This window comes from Aethalodelphis obliquidens, unplaced genomic scaffold, assembly GCF_003676395.1.
Source record: "Aethalodelphis obliquidens isolate GAN/ISIS:26980383/991018 unplaced genomic scaffold, ASM367639v1 scaffold16, whole genome shotgun sequence".
Classification (NCBI taxonomy): domain Eukaryota; kingdom Metazoa; phylum Chordata; class Mammalia; order Artiodactyla; family Delphinidae; genus Aethalodelphis; species Aethalodelphis obliquidens.
Genome location: NW_020837960.1, coordinates 33,370,629 through 33,384,201, shown reverse-complemented (window position 1 = coordinate 33,384,201; position 13,573 = coordinate 33,370,629). Strand labels below are relative to the sequence as shown.

Genomic DNA, 13,573 nt, shown 5'->3' with positions numbered 1-13,573 from the left:
CCCCCCCCCCCCCCCCCCCCCCCCCCCCCCCCCCAGCCCCTCCCCTCCCCTCCCCTCCCCTCCACGTCCAGGGACCCTGAGGTCATCCCCTCACAGCTCTCCAGTCCCGTCAGCAACCCGTCACTGCTCTTCTAAGTTGTGCCTGAAGCTTAATCTAAAGACAGTGCTAGCGGTTTAGTGTTTACGACGCCAGCACCCCGCTCTTAGGGAGTCCGCACAGATACTTGTATGTGAATGTTCAGAGCAGCGCTATTCATGGTAACCAGGAGTGGGTGGAAACAACCCAGGTGCCCATGAACTTGGTGGAGAGGTCTGTGGGACTCGGATGCCCTCTGTGGTCCACAGCCCAGCCCGGCGCGGATCTGGGTCCTCTGCAGGAGGAAGAGCTGGACATGGGTGGGGAGCGAGGGTGAGCTGGGCGGGGGGGCGAGACTGGGAAGGGCCTTCAGAGGGTAAGGTGCCGCCACACGTTCACATCCACGGCCACTGGACAAGGACCACGGGGGGGGGGGGGGGGGGGGGGGGGGAAGCAGTGCCCCTCCCTCAGCCACGCCCACGAGGCACCAGCAGCTACGCTGTGAGAGGCGCGAGGCCCTCGCAGCACAGGTGAATGCCAGCCCAGTCGTGTCCTAATTAGGCACTGGCGGTGGGGACGCAACGGAGGCGTGGACTGTGGCGATGCGGTACCCACCGGCCATGCAGCCAGGGTGACGGGGCAGGAGGGTAGTGGGGCCTCTAGCTGTGTGGGTGCCATAGGTGTGGGGAGCTCCCACCTGCAGTCAGTGGGTGCTGGAGATGGAACCGCTGCTATGGAAGTGGTGGTGGTGTCCAGACCATGACTGCGGAGCAGTCGGTTGTAAGAAACTTCTTGACAAGTAAAACCTTTTGTGGAGTGAGTCCAGCGAGACCAAGATATGTAAACTATGTGCTTGTTTATCCTGTCTGTAATCTCAGAAAGTGCCTTTATCATGTCTGTAATCTCAGAAGAGGCAGAAGGGGTACAGTGAACTTCAAATAATTTGTATATTTTTGTACTTTAGGAGAATGAATTCTCACAAGCCAGTAGCTATGCAGATTTAGCTGTGAACTCTGACAGATATAACCCGTCAGCTCTTACTAATAAAGGGAATACAGTTTTTGCAAATGGTGACTATGAGAAGGCAGCTGAATTCTATAAAGAGGCTCTAAGAAATGATTCTTCTTGTACTGAAGCACTTTATAATATTGGTAAGTGAAACAGACAAAATTGCCTTTTTTTTTTTTTTTTTTTTTTTGCTTATAAAGCTCCAATTCATTGAGAGGAAGAGTTCCTTGCAACAAAAAGTTGAAAAGAAGCCTCTTGGATTATAGACTATTTTTAATGGAATTAATGACTCAGAATCTGGACGCTTGTGAGATTTGGGTAGATGTAGCCGAAATTCCCTCTAAAAAGACTTCCAGGTTCCTCCCACCGTGGTATGAGAATGTTTCCCGAATTCCTGCTAATACTGGATATTATAATTCAACTTTTGCCAAATTGATAGGTGGGGAAAAAAATCTCATTTTCTTCCTTTTTTTTCTTTTATAAATTTTTTTATGTTTGGCTGCGTTGGGTCTTTGTTGCTGCGCACAGGCTTTCTGTAGTTGCGGTGAGCGGGGGCTACTCTTCTTTGCGGTGCGTGGGCTCTAGGTGCATGGACTTCAGTAGTTGTGGCACACGGGCTCAGTAGTTGTGGCACGTGGGCTCAGTAGTTGTGGCATGCAGGCTCAGTAGTTGTGGCACATAGGCTTAGTTGCTCCGTGACATGTGTGCGATCTTCCTGGGCCAGGGCTTGAACCTGTATCCCCTGCATTGGCAGGTGGGCTCTTAACCACTGCACCACCAGGGAAGTCCCTTCCTTTTTAATTACAAACATATTTCAAACATTAAAAAAGAGAGAGAAAAAGCATACCTCTGTACCTACCACCTATATTTAACACATTTTTACATTTTGTTATTTTTACTTCAGATTTTGTCTTTAATAAACTGTTAAAGACCTGAAGGCTCACACCACCCCATCCCTCCCCTGCCTGTCAGAGGTCACCTGACCCCCATCGTGTCCCCCTGTCGTGCCCCCCCGGTTGTGCCCCCCCCGTCATGCCCCCCCGGTCGTGCCCCCCCGTCGTGTCCCCCAGTCATGACCCCCATCGTGTGCCCCCGTCGTGGCATCCCCCCGTTGTGTCCCCCTCATCTCCCCCACCCCCACCCCATCATGAGCTCGTGCTGTTGCAGACACATGTTGATGCAGTGCAGGCTCATGTCTTGGCTTCAGTGAAGTTTCCTCTGAAGGTTTCTTCTCCTGCTTCTTTGGTTGGCTTGTTCATGTTATCCTCTCTTTACTGTGACGATCTTTCCTCCTTGTCTGATGAGCCTGGCCTTCTCCTCGTATCTAGGAGTTTGCAGCTGAGGCAGAGTGGGACCTTCGAGGCCTGCCCACTCCCCACCATGCACCGTCTGTCTCATTGTGTCCTGAGGGTGTCCAGGCAGCTGGATCTCTCCTCCCCGGGCTGGGCTGGGTGGGACGGGAGGGGCAGGGGGCATTAGCAACTCTACCTGGCACTGAGGGGTTAGGAGAAGAGGGGTGAGTATGGGGGCCTGGGGGTCACGAGGTCACTCACCAGGCCTCCGTCCATTTGACCTCTTCATATGTTTAAATGCCTCTCTTAGTCCGTCGCTTAAGGGAGCTTTATAATTTCTTCTGTGAAACAGAATTTTTCTATTTTTTATGTAGTCAAATTTGGTTTTTGAAAATTTGTGGCTTCATTTGTTTATTGCTTTATGAAGCCCTTCCCTACCCCAAGATTACAAAATCATTTTCCTTTCATGCTTTTATAGCTTTGTTTTTCTATTTAGTTTTGAAATAAAAATTGAATTTATTTGAAAAAGGAATAAATTCAAGAGAGGAATGTGTGGGTTTTTCGTCATGTGTAATCACTTGTCCTGGCACTGTTTATTACTTGTCCCTTAGTCCTCCTTGAGTTTGTTTATTTTTTTTTAATATTTATTTATTCATTCATTCATTCATTCTGGCTGCGCCTGGTCTTAGTTGCAGCATGCATGCAGGATCTAGTTCCCCAACCAGGGATCGAACCCAGCCCATCATCATTGGGAGCACTTTTTTTTTTTTTTTTTTTTTGCGGTACGCAGGCCTCTCACTGTTGTGGCCTCTCCTGTTGCGGAGCACAGGCTCCGGACGCGCAGGCTCAGCGGCCATGGCTCACAGGCCCAGTCGCTCTGCGGCATGTGGGATCTTCCCGGACCGGGGCACGAACCCGTGTCCCCTGCATCGGCAGGCGGACTCTCAACCACTGTGCCACCAGGGAAGCCCGGGAGCACAGACTCTTACCCACTGGACCACCAGGGAAGTCCTAGTCCTCCCTGACTTTAACTGAATTCTGTAACCCAGCCCATTTCTGAACTGTTTGTGCTGTTCTTTCAATGTTTGTCATTCCTGCTCCCCTCAACACTTCAAAACATACACTAAAGCTTTCATGATTTAGTGTCTGCCAAACATTAGTGGAATTTCCTGCCCCTGCCTTGTTCCTTTTTTTTTTTTAATTGTGTTTATCTTTATTTTCTCTTTTGGATGAATATTTACCTATATTTAAATATTCATTCTGTTACTTTGAGAAAATTACTGCCAGTACCGGTATTTATAGCTTACCTTTCTTTCTCTTCCTTCTTTGTAAAGGCCTTACCTGTAAGAAGCTAAACCGACTTGATGAAGCTTTGGACTGTTTCCTGAAACTTCACGCAATCCTAAGAAACAGCGCCCAAGTCCTTTACCAGATAGCAAATATGTATCTTATGTGAAAAACTTAAGGACAGTTATTAATTCACTCAGTTGGTGATTGAGTACCACTTATTAAATAAGCTTAACCAGTGAATTAATTGATGGGGGTATATTTTAAAACCTGACTATCAAATTAATATGTGATGAAAATATGATTTGAGTGATCCTGTTTTAAAGGGTCATTTGCATTATAGGAGGAATTATTTAGAAGTTGCAACTATTATTAATTTTTAGACATAGTAATTGAAGTAATTGGGTATCATGTCAAGTCCACACAAGATGTTCATTGAGCATAATTTAGACCCTTTAGGGAATTCCCTGGCGGTGCAGTGGTTAGGACTCCTCGCTCTCACTGCCAGGGCCCAGATTTGATCCCGGGTCAGGGAACTTAAGATCCCACAAGCCATGTGGCACAGCCAAAAAATAAATAAATAAATAACGATAATGATGAAAAAATTTTAAGTATTGTCTCCTGTGCTTCTGGTAGGGTAGATAAAATTTTTTTGATAAAAAATGTTAATTTTAGAGCAGATAGCGGCATAGTTATTTCTTTTAGCCTTTTTGTTTTGTCCAGTTCATTTCTCTGAAGGTGCCAGTGTCATGACCTGCTGGTGCCCAGTCAAGCAGTTGTTGTGTTTGAGGCTGTTTGAATACATTTCCTTATTTTAATGTTTTTCTTATGGTATCACATTTGTCATCATTAAAAGTAGAAGGCTCTTCTTTTTTTTTAAATAAATTTATTTATTTTATTTCTTTATTTTTGGCTGCGTTGGGTCTTCGTTGCTGCACGCAGGGTTTCTCTAGTTGCGGCGAGCGGGGGCTGCTCTTCATTGTGGTGCACGGGCTTCTCATTGTGGTGGCTTCTCTTGTTGCGGAGCGCGGGCTCTAGGCGAGCAGGCTTCAGTAGTTGTGGCACACGGGCTCAGTAGTTGTGGCTTGTGGGCTCTAGAGCACAGGCTCAGTAGTTGTGGCACACGGGCTCAGTAGTTGTGGCTTGTGGGCTCTAGAGCACAGGCTCAGTAGTTGTGGCGCACGGGCTTAGTTGCTCCGTGGCATGTGGGATCTTCCTGGACCAGGGCTGGAACCCATGTCCCCTGCATTGTCAGGCGGATTCTTAACCACTGCACCACCAGGGAGGCCCCAAGGCTCTTCTTTTTCAATGAAACTTTGGATTGGAATATTTTCATGTCATTAAGGCAGCTAATATAAATAGTAAGTAATCAATAAGTACTGGTGTGAATAAATTATTTGAGTGCATGCAGAGGACTTACTAGGCATTAAAGCTACAAAAAACTGTCTTGGGCTTGTAATGTAATTAGGGAAAACTCACCAGAAAATACATGGAAACCATTCCTTTAAAATGTTGAACACTTAAGAGAGGTGGAATAATTGAAACACAGCACTCAGGCTTTTTTTTTTTTTTGCGGTACGTGGGCCTCTCACTGTTGTGGCCTCTCCCGTTGCAGAGCACAGGCTCCGGATGCACAGGCTCAGCGGCCATGGCTCACGGGCCCAGCTGCTCCGCGGCATGTGGGATCCTCCCAGACCGGAACATGAACCTGTGTCCCCTGCATCAGCAGGCGGACTCTCAACCACTGTGCCACCAGGGAAGCCCCAGGCATTTTTATTAAGGACAAATTTTGGACAAAACTTTGAATAAAACAGCACACTATTAATTCTACTAGTGTGGCAGTTGATCTTAGTGGGTAGTAATGAAGTAAAAGGAAAAGCAAGATGTGTGTGTGTGTGTGTGTATATATGTGTGTCCCATATACATATATAGGGGACAGAAGTGTTATTGACCATTTTTCATCCTCATCCCTGACGAAATCCAGAGTAAACAGTATTAAGTAGCACATTAGTATAGACTAAGAAATATTTTTATGAAATGTTGGTTTTAGGTTTGCTTATTGATCAATGAATTTAGAAAAATTGTGTTATCCTTCATTGAAATTGTCTAAGATACGAGTTAATGGAAGATCCCAATCAAGCTATGGAATGGTTAATGCAGCTGATCAGTGTTGTTCCAACTGACTCCAGAGCTTTGTCTAAACTGGGAGGATTATATGACAGTGAGGGGGATAAATCCCAAGCATTCCAATATTACTATGAGGTGGGTGTGCAGTCTTGCCTTCCTTCTGCTTTTTAGCCTTTTATGAATTGTTATAAAAAAGACAGCAGGCCTTTTAATTTTTAAAAATTATAAATGCTTATTAGCTTTTAAATAAATAATTTAAAATAAAACATTTGTGGAATATAAAGTTAGTTTTTGATTATTTTAATAAAAGGTAAAATAAAAGGTACCAGTGCATTTTTCTCTTGAAGGGTGATTTAATCCCTTTGAGTCTATTGCATACTTAATTTGACTCAGATCATATATCAGTACATCAAAAAGATATTTATAGATAATTGAAAAATGTGTCAAACTAATCTTAAGTTTTCCAAATCTTATATAGTTTCAAAACTTGAACAGTACTTGTGACAGCTCATACTTTTTAAGTAAGAAATGTCACACTGTATACATTAATCCAGCTGGTGGGGAAGATGTTGGGGAGTGAACTGTGCATTGTGACTGAAGTTCTTTTGTCACACCTCCCTTTCCAGTCGTATAGGTATTTCCCGTCCAATATTGAAGTCATCGAGTGGCTTGGGGCCTATTACATCGACACCCAGTTTTGTGAAAAAGCCATTCAGTACTTTGAAAGAGCTTCTCTTATACAGTAGGTAACTGTTACGATTTTATGTTTAGTTAAATGTCTACAATCTGATAGACATACTGAGTTCATGAACAGTTATTCGTGAACATTCAGGCATCGTTTTGATTTTCTTGTATTGTGTTTCATTTGACTTGGTCTTTATTATGATAAATATATTTCCTTTTTATGCAAATGTTTTAAAAATACCTTCAAGGTACTTTTCTGTGTGTATTTTTCTTTTTCACATCTCAGTAAACAAGTATTATTTCTTTATCAATCAGAAAATGACTCTCTCATTCCAAAGACAAAGTTTCATTTCTGAAAGAGTCCTAATTGAAATGTTTCATTGGTCTCAGTTTGTAATTGATATACATTATATATTAAAAATCAGGACTTCCCTGGTGGCGCAGTGGTTAAGAATCCGCCTACCAATGCAGGGGACACGGGTTTGAGCCCTGGTCCGGGAAGATCCCACATGCCACGGAGCAGCTAAGCCCGTGTGCCACAACTACTGAGCCTGCACTCTAGAGCCCACGAGCCACAATTAATGAAGCCCATGTGCCACAACTACTGAAGCCCACGCGCCTAGAGCCCACAAGAGAAGCCACCGCAATGAGAAGCCCACGAACCGCAACGAAGAGTAGCCCCCGCTCACAGCAACTAGAGAAAGCCTGCGTGCAGCAACAAAGACCCAACGCAGCCAAAATTAAATAAATTTATTTTTTTAAAAAAAGAAAGAAAAAAAAAAAAAAGAAAGCAGGAGTAGCAATATTAACTTCAGACAGAACAGAAATCAAACTTATAAAAAAATCAAATTCTTAAAAATGTCTTTAAATTCATATCAGAATGTTTTATACATTATTCAAAAATAATTGGGATATGTCATGTTGTGTTTTGTGTTTGGCCAAATTGAATTTTAACATTAGATATGGGGAAAGGGGAGCCGGGAGGGACAAGGTATCGGTAAGGGATTACGAGGTACAAACTACTATGTATAAAATAAATAAGATACAAGGATGTATTGTGCAGCACAGTGAATATAGCCAATATTTTATAATAACTATAAATGGAGTATAATCTATAAAAATTTTGAATCACTGTGTTGTACACTTGAAACTAATATTGTAAATCAGCTATACCTCAATTTGAAAAAAAATAAAAGAGAAGTGAGGAGAGCATTAAATTATTCCCTAGTCTTTTATTCCTTCAAATTTTGTTTTTCTCAGAAATTTTTAGTAGTAGTCTTTAGAAATTCTGGTCATGTTTATTTTAGAAAAGAAATTCACTTCTATTTTAAGGGAAAAAAAAGAATGAATAGATTTCTTTTTTACTTTCTTTTTAGTTGAAGTCTAATTGTTCAAACACAAGGTCAAAAATTGCCTCTTGGATACTAAATTTGCAAGCCTAAACCTAGGTTTCTAAGCCTTAGGTACTAAGTATAAGATATGGCAAAGGTAATAAAAATGGTTAAAATAGAATGCTGTGGTCTTTACGCAAACTGGGGAGGCAGTTCTTCTAAGAATGTCTAAACAAAGGTGTGAGTTAATTGAAGGGCTCTAAATGTAAATTTCCTAATATCAGTATGACAGATAATAATGAAGGAAATTGTATATATGCTGTTGTTAATAATAAAGACGACCTAATCAAATGTCAAAAAGTAATTGAAAGCTAGTACCGATATGTAGCTTAGCTTTATAAAACTGTTTGGCCATCACAGATTATTTTTGTTTCATCTCTAATTTCACATAATTTCTTTTACAGGCCTACACAAGTGAAGTGGCAGCTGATGGTAGCTAGCTGTTTTAGAAGAAGTGGTAAATGCTTTAATTTTATTCACTTTAATATATGTTGCTTGTTTCTATCTTTTAGGTAATTATGCATATAAATGTGTTCCTATTGTAGATTTATTTATTAAGATTAACTTTTGATAGTACACATATCAAACATTATACGAAAGACACAGTGTTTACTACATACAGTTAAAAGTTACGTTTACTAACCCGCATCCCCTGCATTGGAAGCGGGGAGTCTTAACCACTGGGCCGCCAGGGAAGTCCCATCTAGTCACCTCATTCTAAACATCCTGTGTGCTCTGCCCAATGTGTGAGCCTCTCTCACACCTGAAAAGCTGAGGAGAGCCCAGAACTGGGGCCGCAGGACCTGATTTTGTACAGCAGATGTCACTAGTCATCCTGGTTGTGTTTTCAGTGTCAGTCTTTATCTCGTCCTGTGCTGCTGGCCTGTTCTGCAGTGTCAGTGTGTTAATGGTTTGGGACTAGCCATGAAGTGAATGATACTGTTAAAATGTCAGGATTAAGCAGGAGATAAATGTTAACACTGTGGTTAAAATGTTTAGTTAAAATAACATGCTAATGTAGTTAAGTGTGAAAAATGCAGTCCCTCTTATAGAGCAACCAGATGTCCAGGAGAGCTCCCTCACCCAGGGAAGCGCGAGCTGTGACCACCGGCAGCGGTCCCTGCCGTTTCTTAGGGCCCTCTGTCTGCCTCTGAGAGCCCCTCAGGTGGCAGCGGGACACAGGTGCGGTGTGACCTCAGGTCATTTTGCGGGTTGGTCTCTAATGTTACCGTGTTTCCTGTTGGCGGAAAGACCTCTCTGTATACACATTTCATTTATGTCAGGGCGAGTCCGAGTTGCCTGCGCACGTGTAGTGCCTGTCCTGTGACGTGTGTGTGTGTGTGTGTGTGTGTGTGTGTGTGTGTGTGGCCAGGGGAAGAGCGGCCACCTTAGCCGGCCCGGCCGCGCTCTGGGTGCTCCGCTCTCCGTCTTGTTCAGCCTCCACCCCGACGCCGAGGCCAGCGGGCCACCCCCTTGTGCAGGAGGCCCAGACGTAAGGGCATAACTCTTTCCTGAGATTTTAGCAAAGGTCTTTGATCCAAAATTCGTTTTTCCTATTCTTTGCTGCCATGTGAAGCTAAATTATTTTATTACAAAACAAAATGCTTTCTGTAAACTTTTTAATGTTTGAATATAAAAACTGCAAAACAAGTTATTTTGCATCTTTTCCAAGTGAATAACATTGAAATTAATGTTATTACTTCATTTTAAGAAGTAGAACTAAGTTTCAACCATTTACTTCCGCTCTGCGCCTTTTTCAGATTTATTTTGTCTGTACATTTTCTTCCAGAAGTTATATTGAGGGACCTCCCTGGCGGTCCAGGTGTTAGGACTCCACACTTCCACCGCATGGGGCACAGGTTTGATCCCTGGTCGGGAACTAAGATCCCACATGCTGCACAGCCAAAACAAACAAACAAAAAACAGAAGTTATATTGGGAACGGTTGTTTATGCCTGTGGCAAACATGGAAGTCATCCTTCTAAACCAATGAAATGGTGCCAGAATATTGAATTTAAATTAGTATTTTGCTGAACCTGTTCATTTCTATAATCTGCTAGTATGTTTGTTTTTCCTCCTTCACTTATAGGTAACTACCAAAAAGCATTAGATACTTACAAAGATATTCACAGAAAATTTCCAGAAAATGTTGAATGTAAGTGAGACTACATTTTGTAACTTTGAAAGTATAGGTTCTCACATTTTATGTCCTAATATGTAATAATTACCTTTGCTACAGTAATTGCATACATAGATACCAACCTATAATTTGCGGTACATGTTTAAATATGTGGTTATAGGATCAGAAAATTTGACTATGCAAGTACACATTTTTATAGAATTTAATTCTTGACGGATTTAAATATACCACTGAATTCTCTTCAGTAGTAAACAGATCTATATTTCAAAGCTTTATGAAATTTTAAGAATAAATTTTGTTTTATTATTTTTTAAAGTTCATAAACTGGTATTTTATAGAAAAGGCATTTTATTTATTTTAAAAAAATTCTTTTTTATAAATTTATTTATTTTATCTTTGGCTGCATTGGGTCTTCGTTGCTGCAGGCGGGCTTTCTGTAGTTGCGGCGAGCGGGGGCTACTCTTTGTTGTGGTGCACGGGATTCTCATTGCAGTGGCTTCTTGTTGCGGAGCACAGCCTCTAGGCGTGCAGGCTTCAGTAGTTGTGGTACGTGGGTTCAGTAGTTGTGGCACGTGGGTTCAGTAGTTGTGGCTCTCAGGCTCTACAGTGAAGGCTCAGTAGTTGTGGTGCACGGGCTTCGTTGCTCCGCGGCATGTGGGATCTTCCCGGGCCAGGGATCGAACCCATCTCCCCTACATTGGCAGGCGGATTCTTAACCACTGTGCCAGCAGGGAAGCCCTAGAAAAGCATTTTAAACCATCCATTTAATTATAACTTTTTGAGACTGAAAAAATACCTTTAGAGTTTATGATAATAGAACATTAATAATCTTGCTGATACTGGTAGCAAATTAATTTTAAAACATTATGTTATATGTAACTTATTTCCCTTTTATAAAGTTGGCTTTGTATAAAATATTCATTTCTTCCAATCTTATAGCACAGTGGATTTGATGCAACCTGAAGTAACAGTGTTACAGTAACAGCAACAAGATCAGGATCCGGAAAAGTACAAAATAACCATATTCATAGGTCTCATATTCTCACTAAACTATATATGGCCCCAGTAGCTTTGTGACTAAAGGAAAAAGGGAAGATACAGTGGGTTTTATAATCTTTACTATTTATAAGAAAATAAAAAGTAATTCCTTGGGAAGAAGAAAATCCTTTCAACTCTTACTTCAGTTGTGTTGAGACACAGAGGAGAGTAGATAAACGGTCACTGGAAGACGTCATAGCTCCTATAGCTTTACTAACATCCGTCCAACAAATAAAATAATGTGTTTGAAAAGTCCGTTTTGAATGTTGTCCTTCAATGACCATGCACACAAAACAGCACATTTCAGTAAAAACAGATCTTTTCTGGGCCACGTTTTCAGTGGCGCAGCCTGATCCAGGGGTTAGATGTGCTGCATGTTCCTTCAGTAATATTTTTCTCAATTTGACTTTTGTGAAAGCAGAGAGCTCAGAATTATGGCCTTTGGTAAGAGCCTAGGGGCGAGGAGTTTTGTAATGCTGGTCACATGTGGGTCCATTAGCTCACAGCAGTTTCTGAATGCCAGTCAGAAAACAGCATACATGGGAATTACTTGTAAAACTTGTAAAAACTACAAATCTGTAGCCCAACCTACAGAGATTCTCATTCAGGTTTGCAGTGGACCCAGATATCTGATTTTTCCTATTTCTTTTTTTTTTCTCATCTATTTATTTTTCTGTTTCTTTTTTAACAGCTTTTAATGTGATTCTTAACTTCAGTCACATTGGGGAACTGATACTTTAAAGATTAAATGAGAGCAGTAATAGCTTTTGGGGAATGGAAACCCAACAGTCCGCTGGGCAGAGCTTCTCAGCTTCAGCAGCACTGACATTTGGGATCGGATAATCCTGTGCTGTGGGGCCATCTGTGGATTCTAGAATGTTCTAGCAACATCCCTGCCCTCCACCCACTGGGTGCCAGGAGCACACCTCCTGTTATGACATTGTCAGGTGTCCCCTGGGGATGCAGCTGCTGCCGGTTGAGGACCACTGCAGTAGCTGCAGCACCTCCGCACCGGACAGCAAAGAGAGCATCTCCAAGCAAGGCCACTTTTCTTTCTTTAGAGAGAGTTTAAGATTCACTGTAACAGTTGAATGATTGGGACTTCCCTGGTGGTGCAGTGGTTAAGAATCCACCTGCCAGTGCAGGGGACACGGGTTCGAGCCCTGGTCCGGGAAGATCCCACATGCCGCGGAGCAACTAAGCCTGTGTGCCACAACTACTGAGCCTGTGCTCTAGAGCCCATGAGCCACAACTACTAAACCTGTGCTCTAGGGCCCGCGAGTCACAACTACTGAAACCCGCGCGCCAAGAGCCCGTGCTCCGCAACAAGAGAAGCCACCGCAATGAGAAGCCCATGCACCGCAATGAAGAGTAGCCCCTGCTTGCTGCAACTAGAGAAAGCCTGCGTGCAGCAACGAAGACCCAACGCAGACAAAAATAAATAATTTATTTTTTTGAAAAACTGTTTAAAAAAAAAAAGTTGAGTGATTATCTGTGCCGTGGGGAATGTCCAAGGTACTTTGGCCTGTTTAATTTTCAAAACAGGTGTAATCAGTAGTCTGCCTTATGGTAGCATAGGAAAAACACTTGCACTCATGTAAGGTCTCACTTTGAGCAGAGTACTTTTCTGATGAACCCAAAGGGTGATTTTGTCTTAAAATACATTCTTCTGTTATCAAAAATTGACCTGTAGTCGAGTATTATTTGTAGAAAATATAAATTACCTTCTTACTGTGCATTATCAGGGTAAATGTATACATAGGCAATTTACGCAGTAGTAATGTGTGACATTTTAGATTATTTTAGTACCATTACTTTTGCAATACATTAATGGTCATGAATTAGTCACTAACTTACAAATTCTTATGGGGTGACTGCAGTGCTGGTACACAGCACTGTTCCCGCCCTGTGGGTGTGGCAGAAAACAAGACAGACCAAAATCCTGGCCTCATGGAGCTTGGATTCTAGTGGGAAGAAAAAGACAATAAACAAGTATATAGTATGTCAGGAGTCGTAAGTGGTATAAAGGAGAAGCAGGTGAGGAGATAAAGGCTCGGGTTATAGATGCTGTGGTCTCTCCTGAAGGGCGGGTGGCAGAGTCCCTCTAAACCGTCTTCCCAGGAGGTCAGTTCTCAGAGGGCCAGGAATACAAAGTGCAGTGATTTTTCAAGAGAAACAAACCCTGTTTGTGAGCAGCATTCCTACCCGGGTCCCAGAAGACTGAGCTTACTGATTTATTGTTCTTTGAACGCCATGGATAAATACTTTTCTAAAAATATTTTTCATAATTTAGGTCTACGTTTCTTGGTTCGTCTCTGCACAGATATTGGATTAAAAGAAGTTCAAGAATATGCAACAAAACTCAAGAGATTGGAAAAAATGAAAGAAATCAGGGAACAGGTATGTCATGTGAGCCGAAAACTGCTGTCAGTTTTGAAAATGTCAGCCTTCTGTAGCTCAGCTGAGTGATGTCTGGGCTTCTGTCAGTAAAATTAAGTTGCAGTTATTTTTCTGCTGTGGCATGAAAGGAA

The 13,573-nt window shown here is 42.3% G+C and overlaps 1 protein-coding gene across 11 annotated transcripts in view; it reads left to right on the top strand.

The window, feature by feature from the left end:
- Positions 1-13,573, top strand: part of IFT88 (intraflagellar transport 88) — a 76,598-nt gene that overhangs the window by 48,767 nt on the left and 14,258 nt on the right. For 5 of the 11 annotated variants that reach the window (XM_027116732.1, XM_027116728.1, XM_027116730.1 and 2 more), the window contains 7 exons: positions 1,041-1,227; positions 3,711-3,819; positions 5,775-5,925; positions 6,417-6,532; positions 8,270-8,322; positions 9,954-10,019; positions 13,336-13,442. In XM_027116732.1, the coding sequence (XP_026972533.1) occupies positions 1,041-1,227; positions 3,711-3,819; positions 5,775-5,925; positions 6,417-6,532; positions 8,270-8,322; positions 9,954-10,019; positions 13,336-13,442 (789 nt within the window). Of the gene's footprint in view, positions 1-1,040; positions 1,228-3,710; positions 3,820-5,774; positions 5,926-6,416; positions 6,533-8,269; positions 8,323-8,917; positions 10,020-10,943; positions 11,298-13,335; positions 13,443-13,573 lie in introns of those variants that run through there. The other 6 variants (XR_003434856.1, XM_027116733.1, XM_027116734.1 and 3 more) reach the window with 6 other exon arrangements.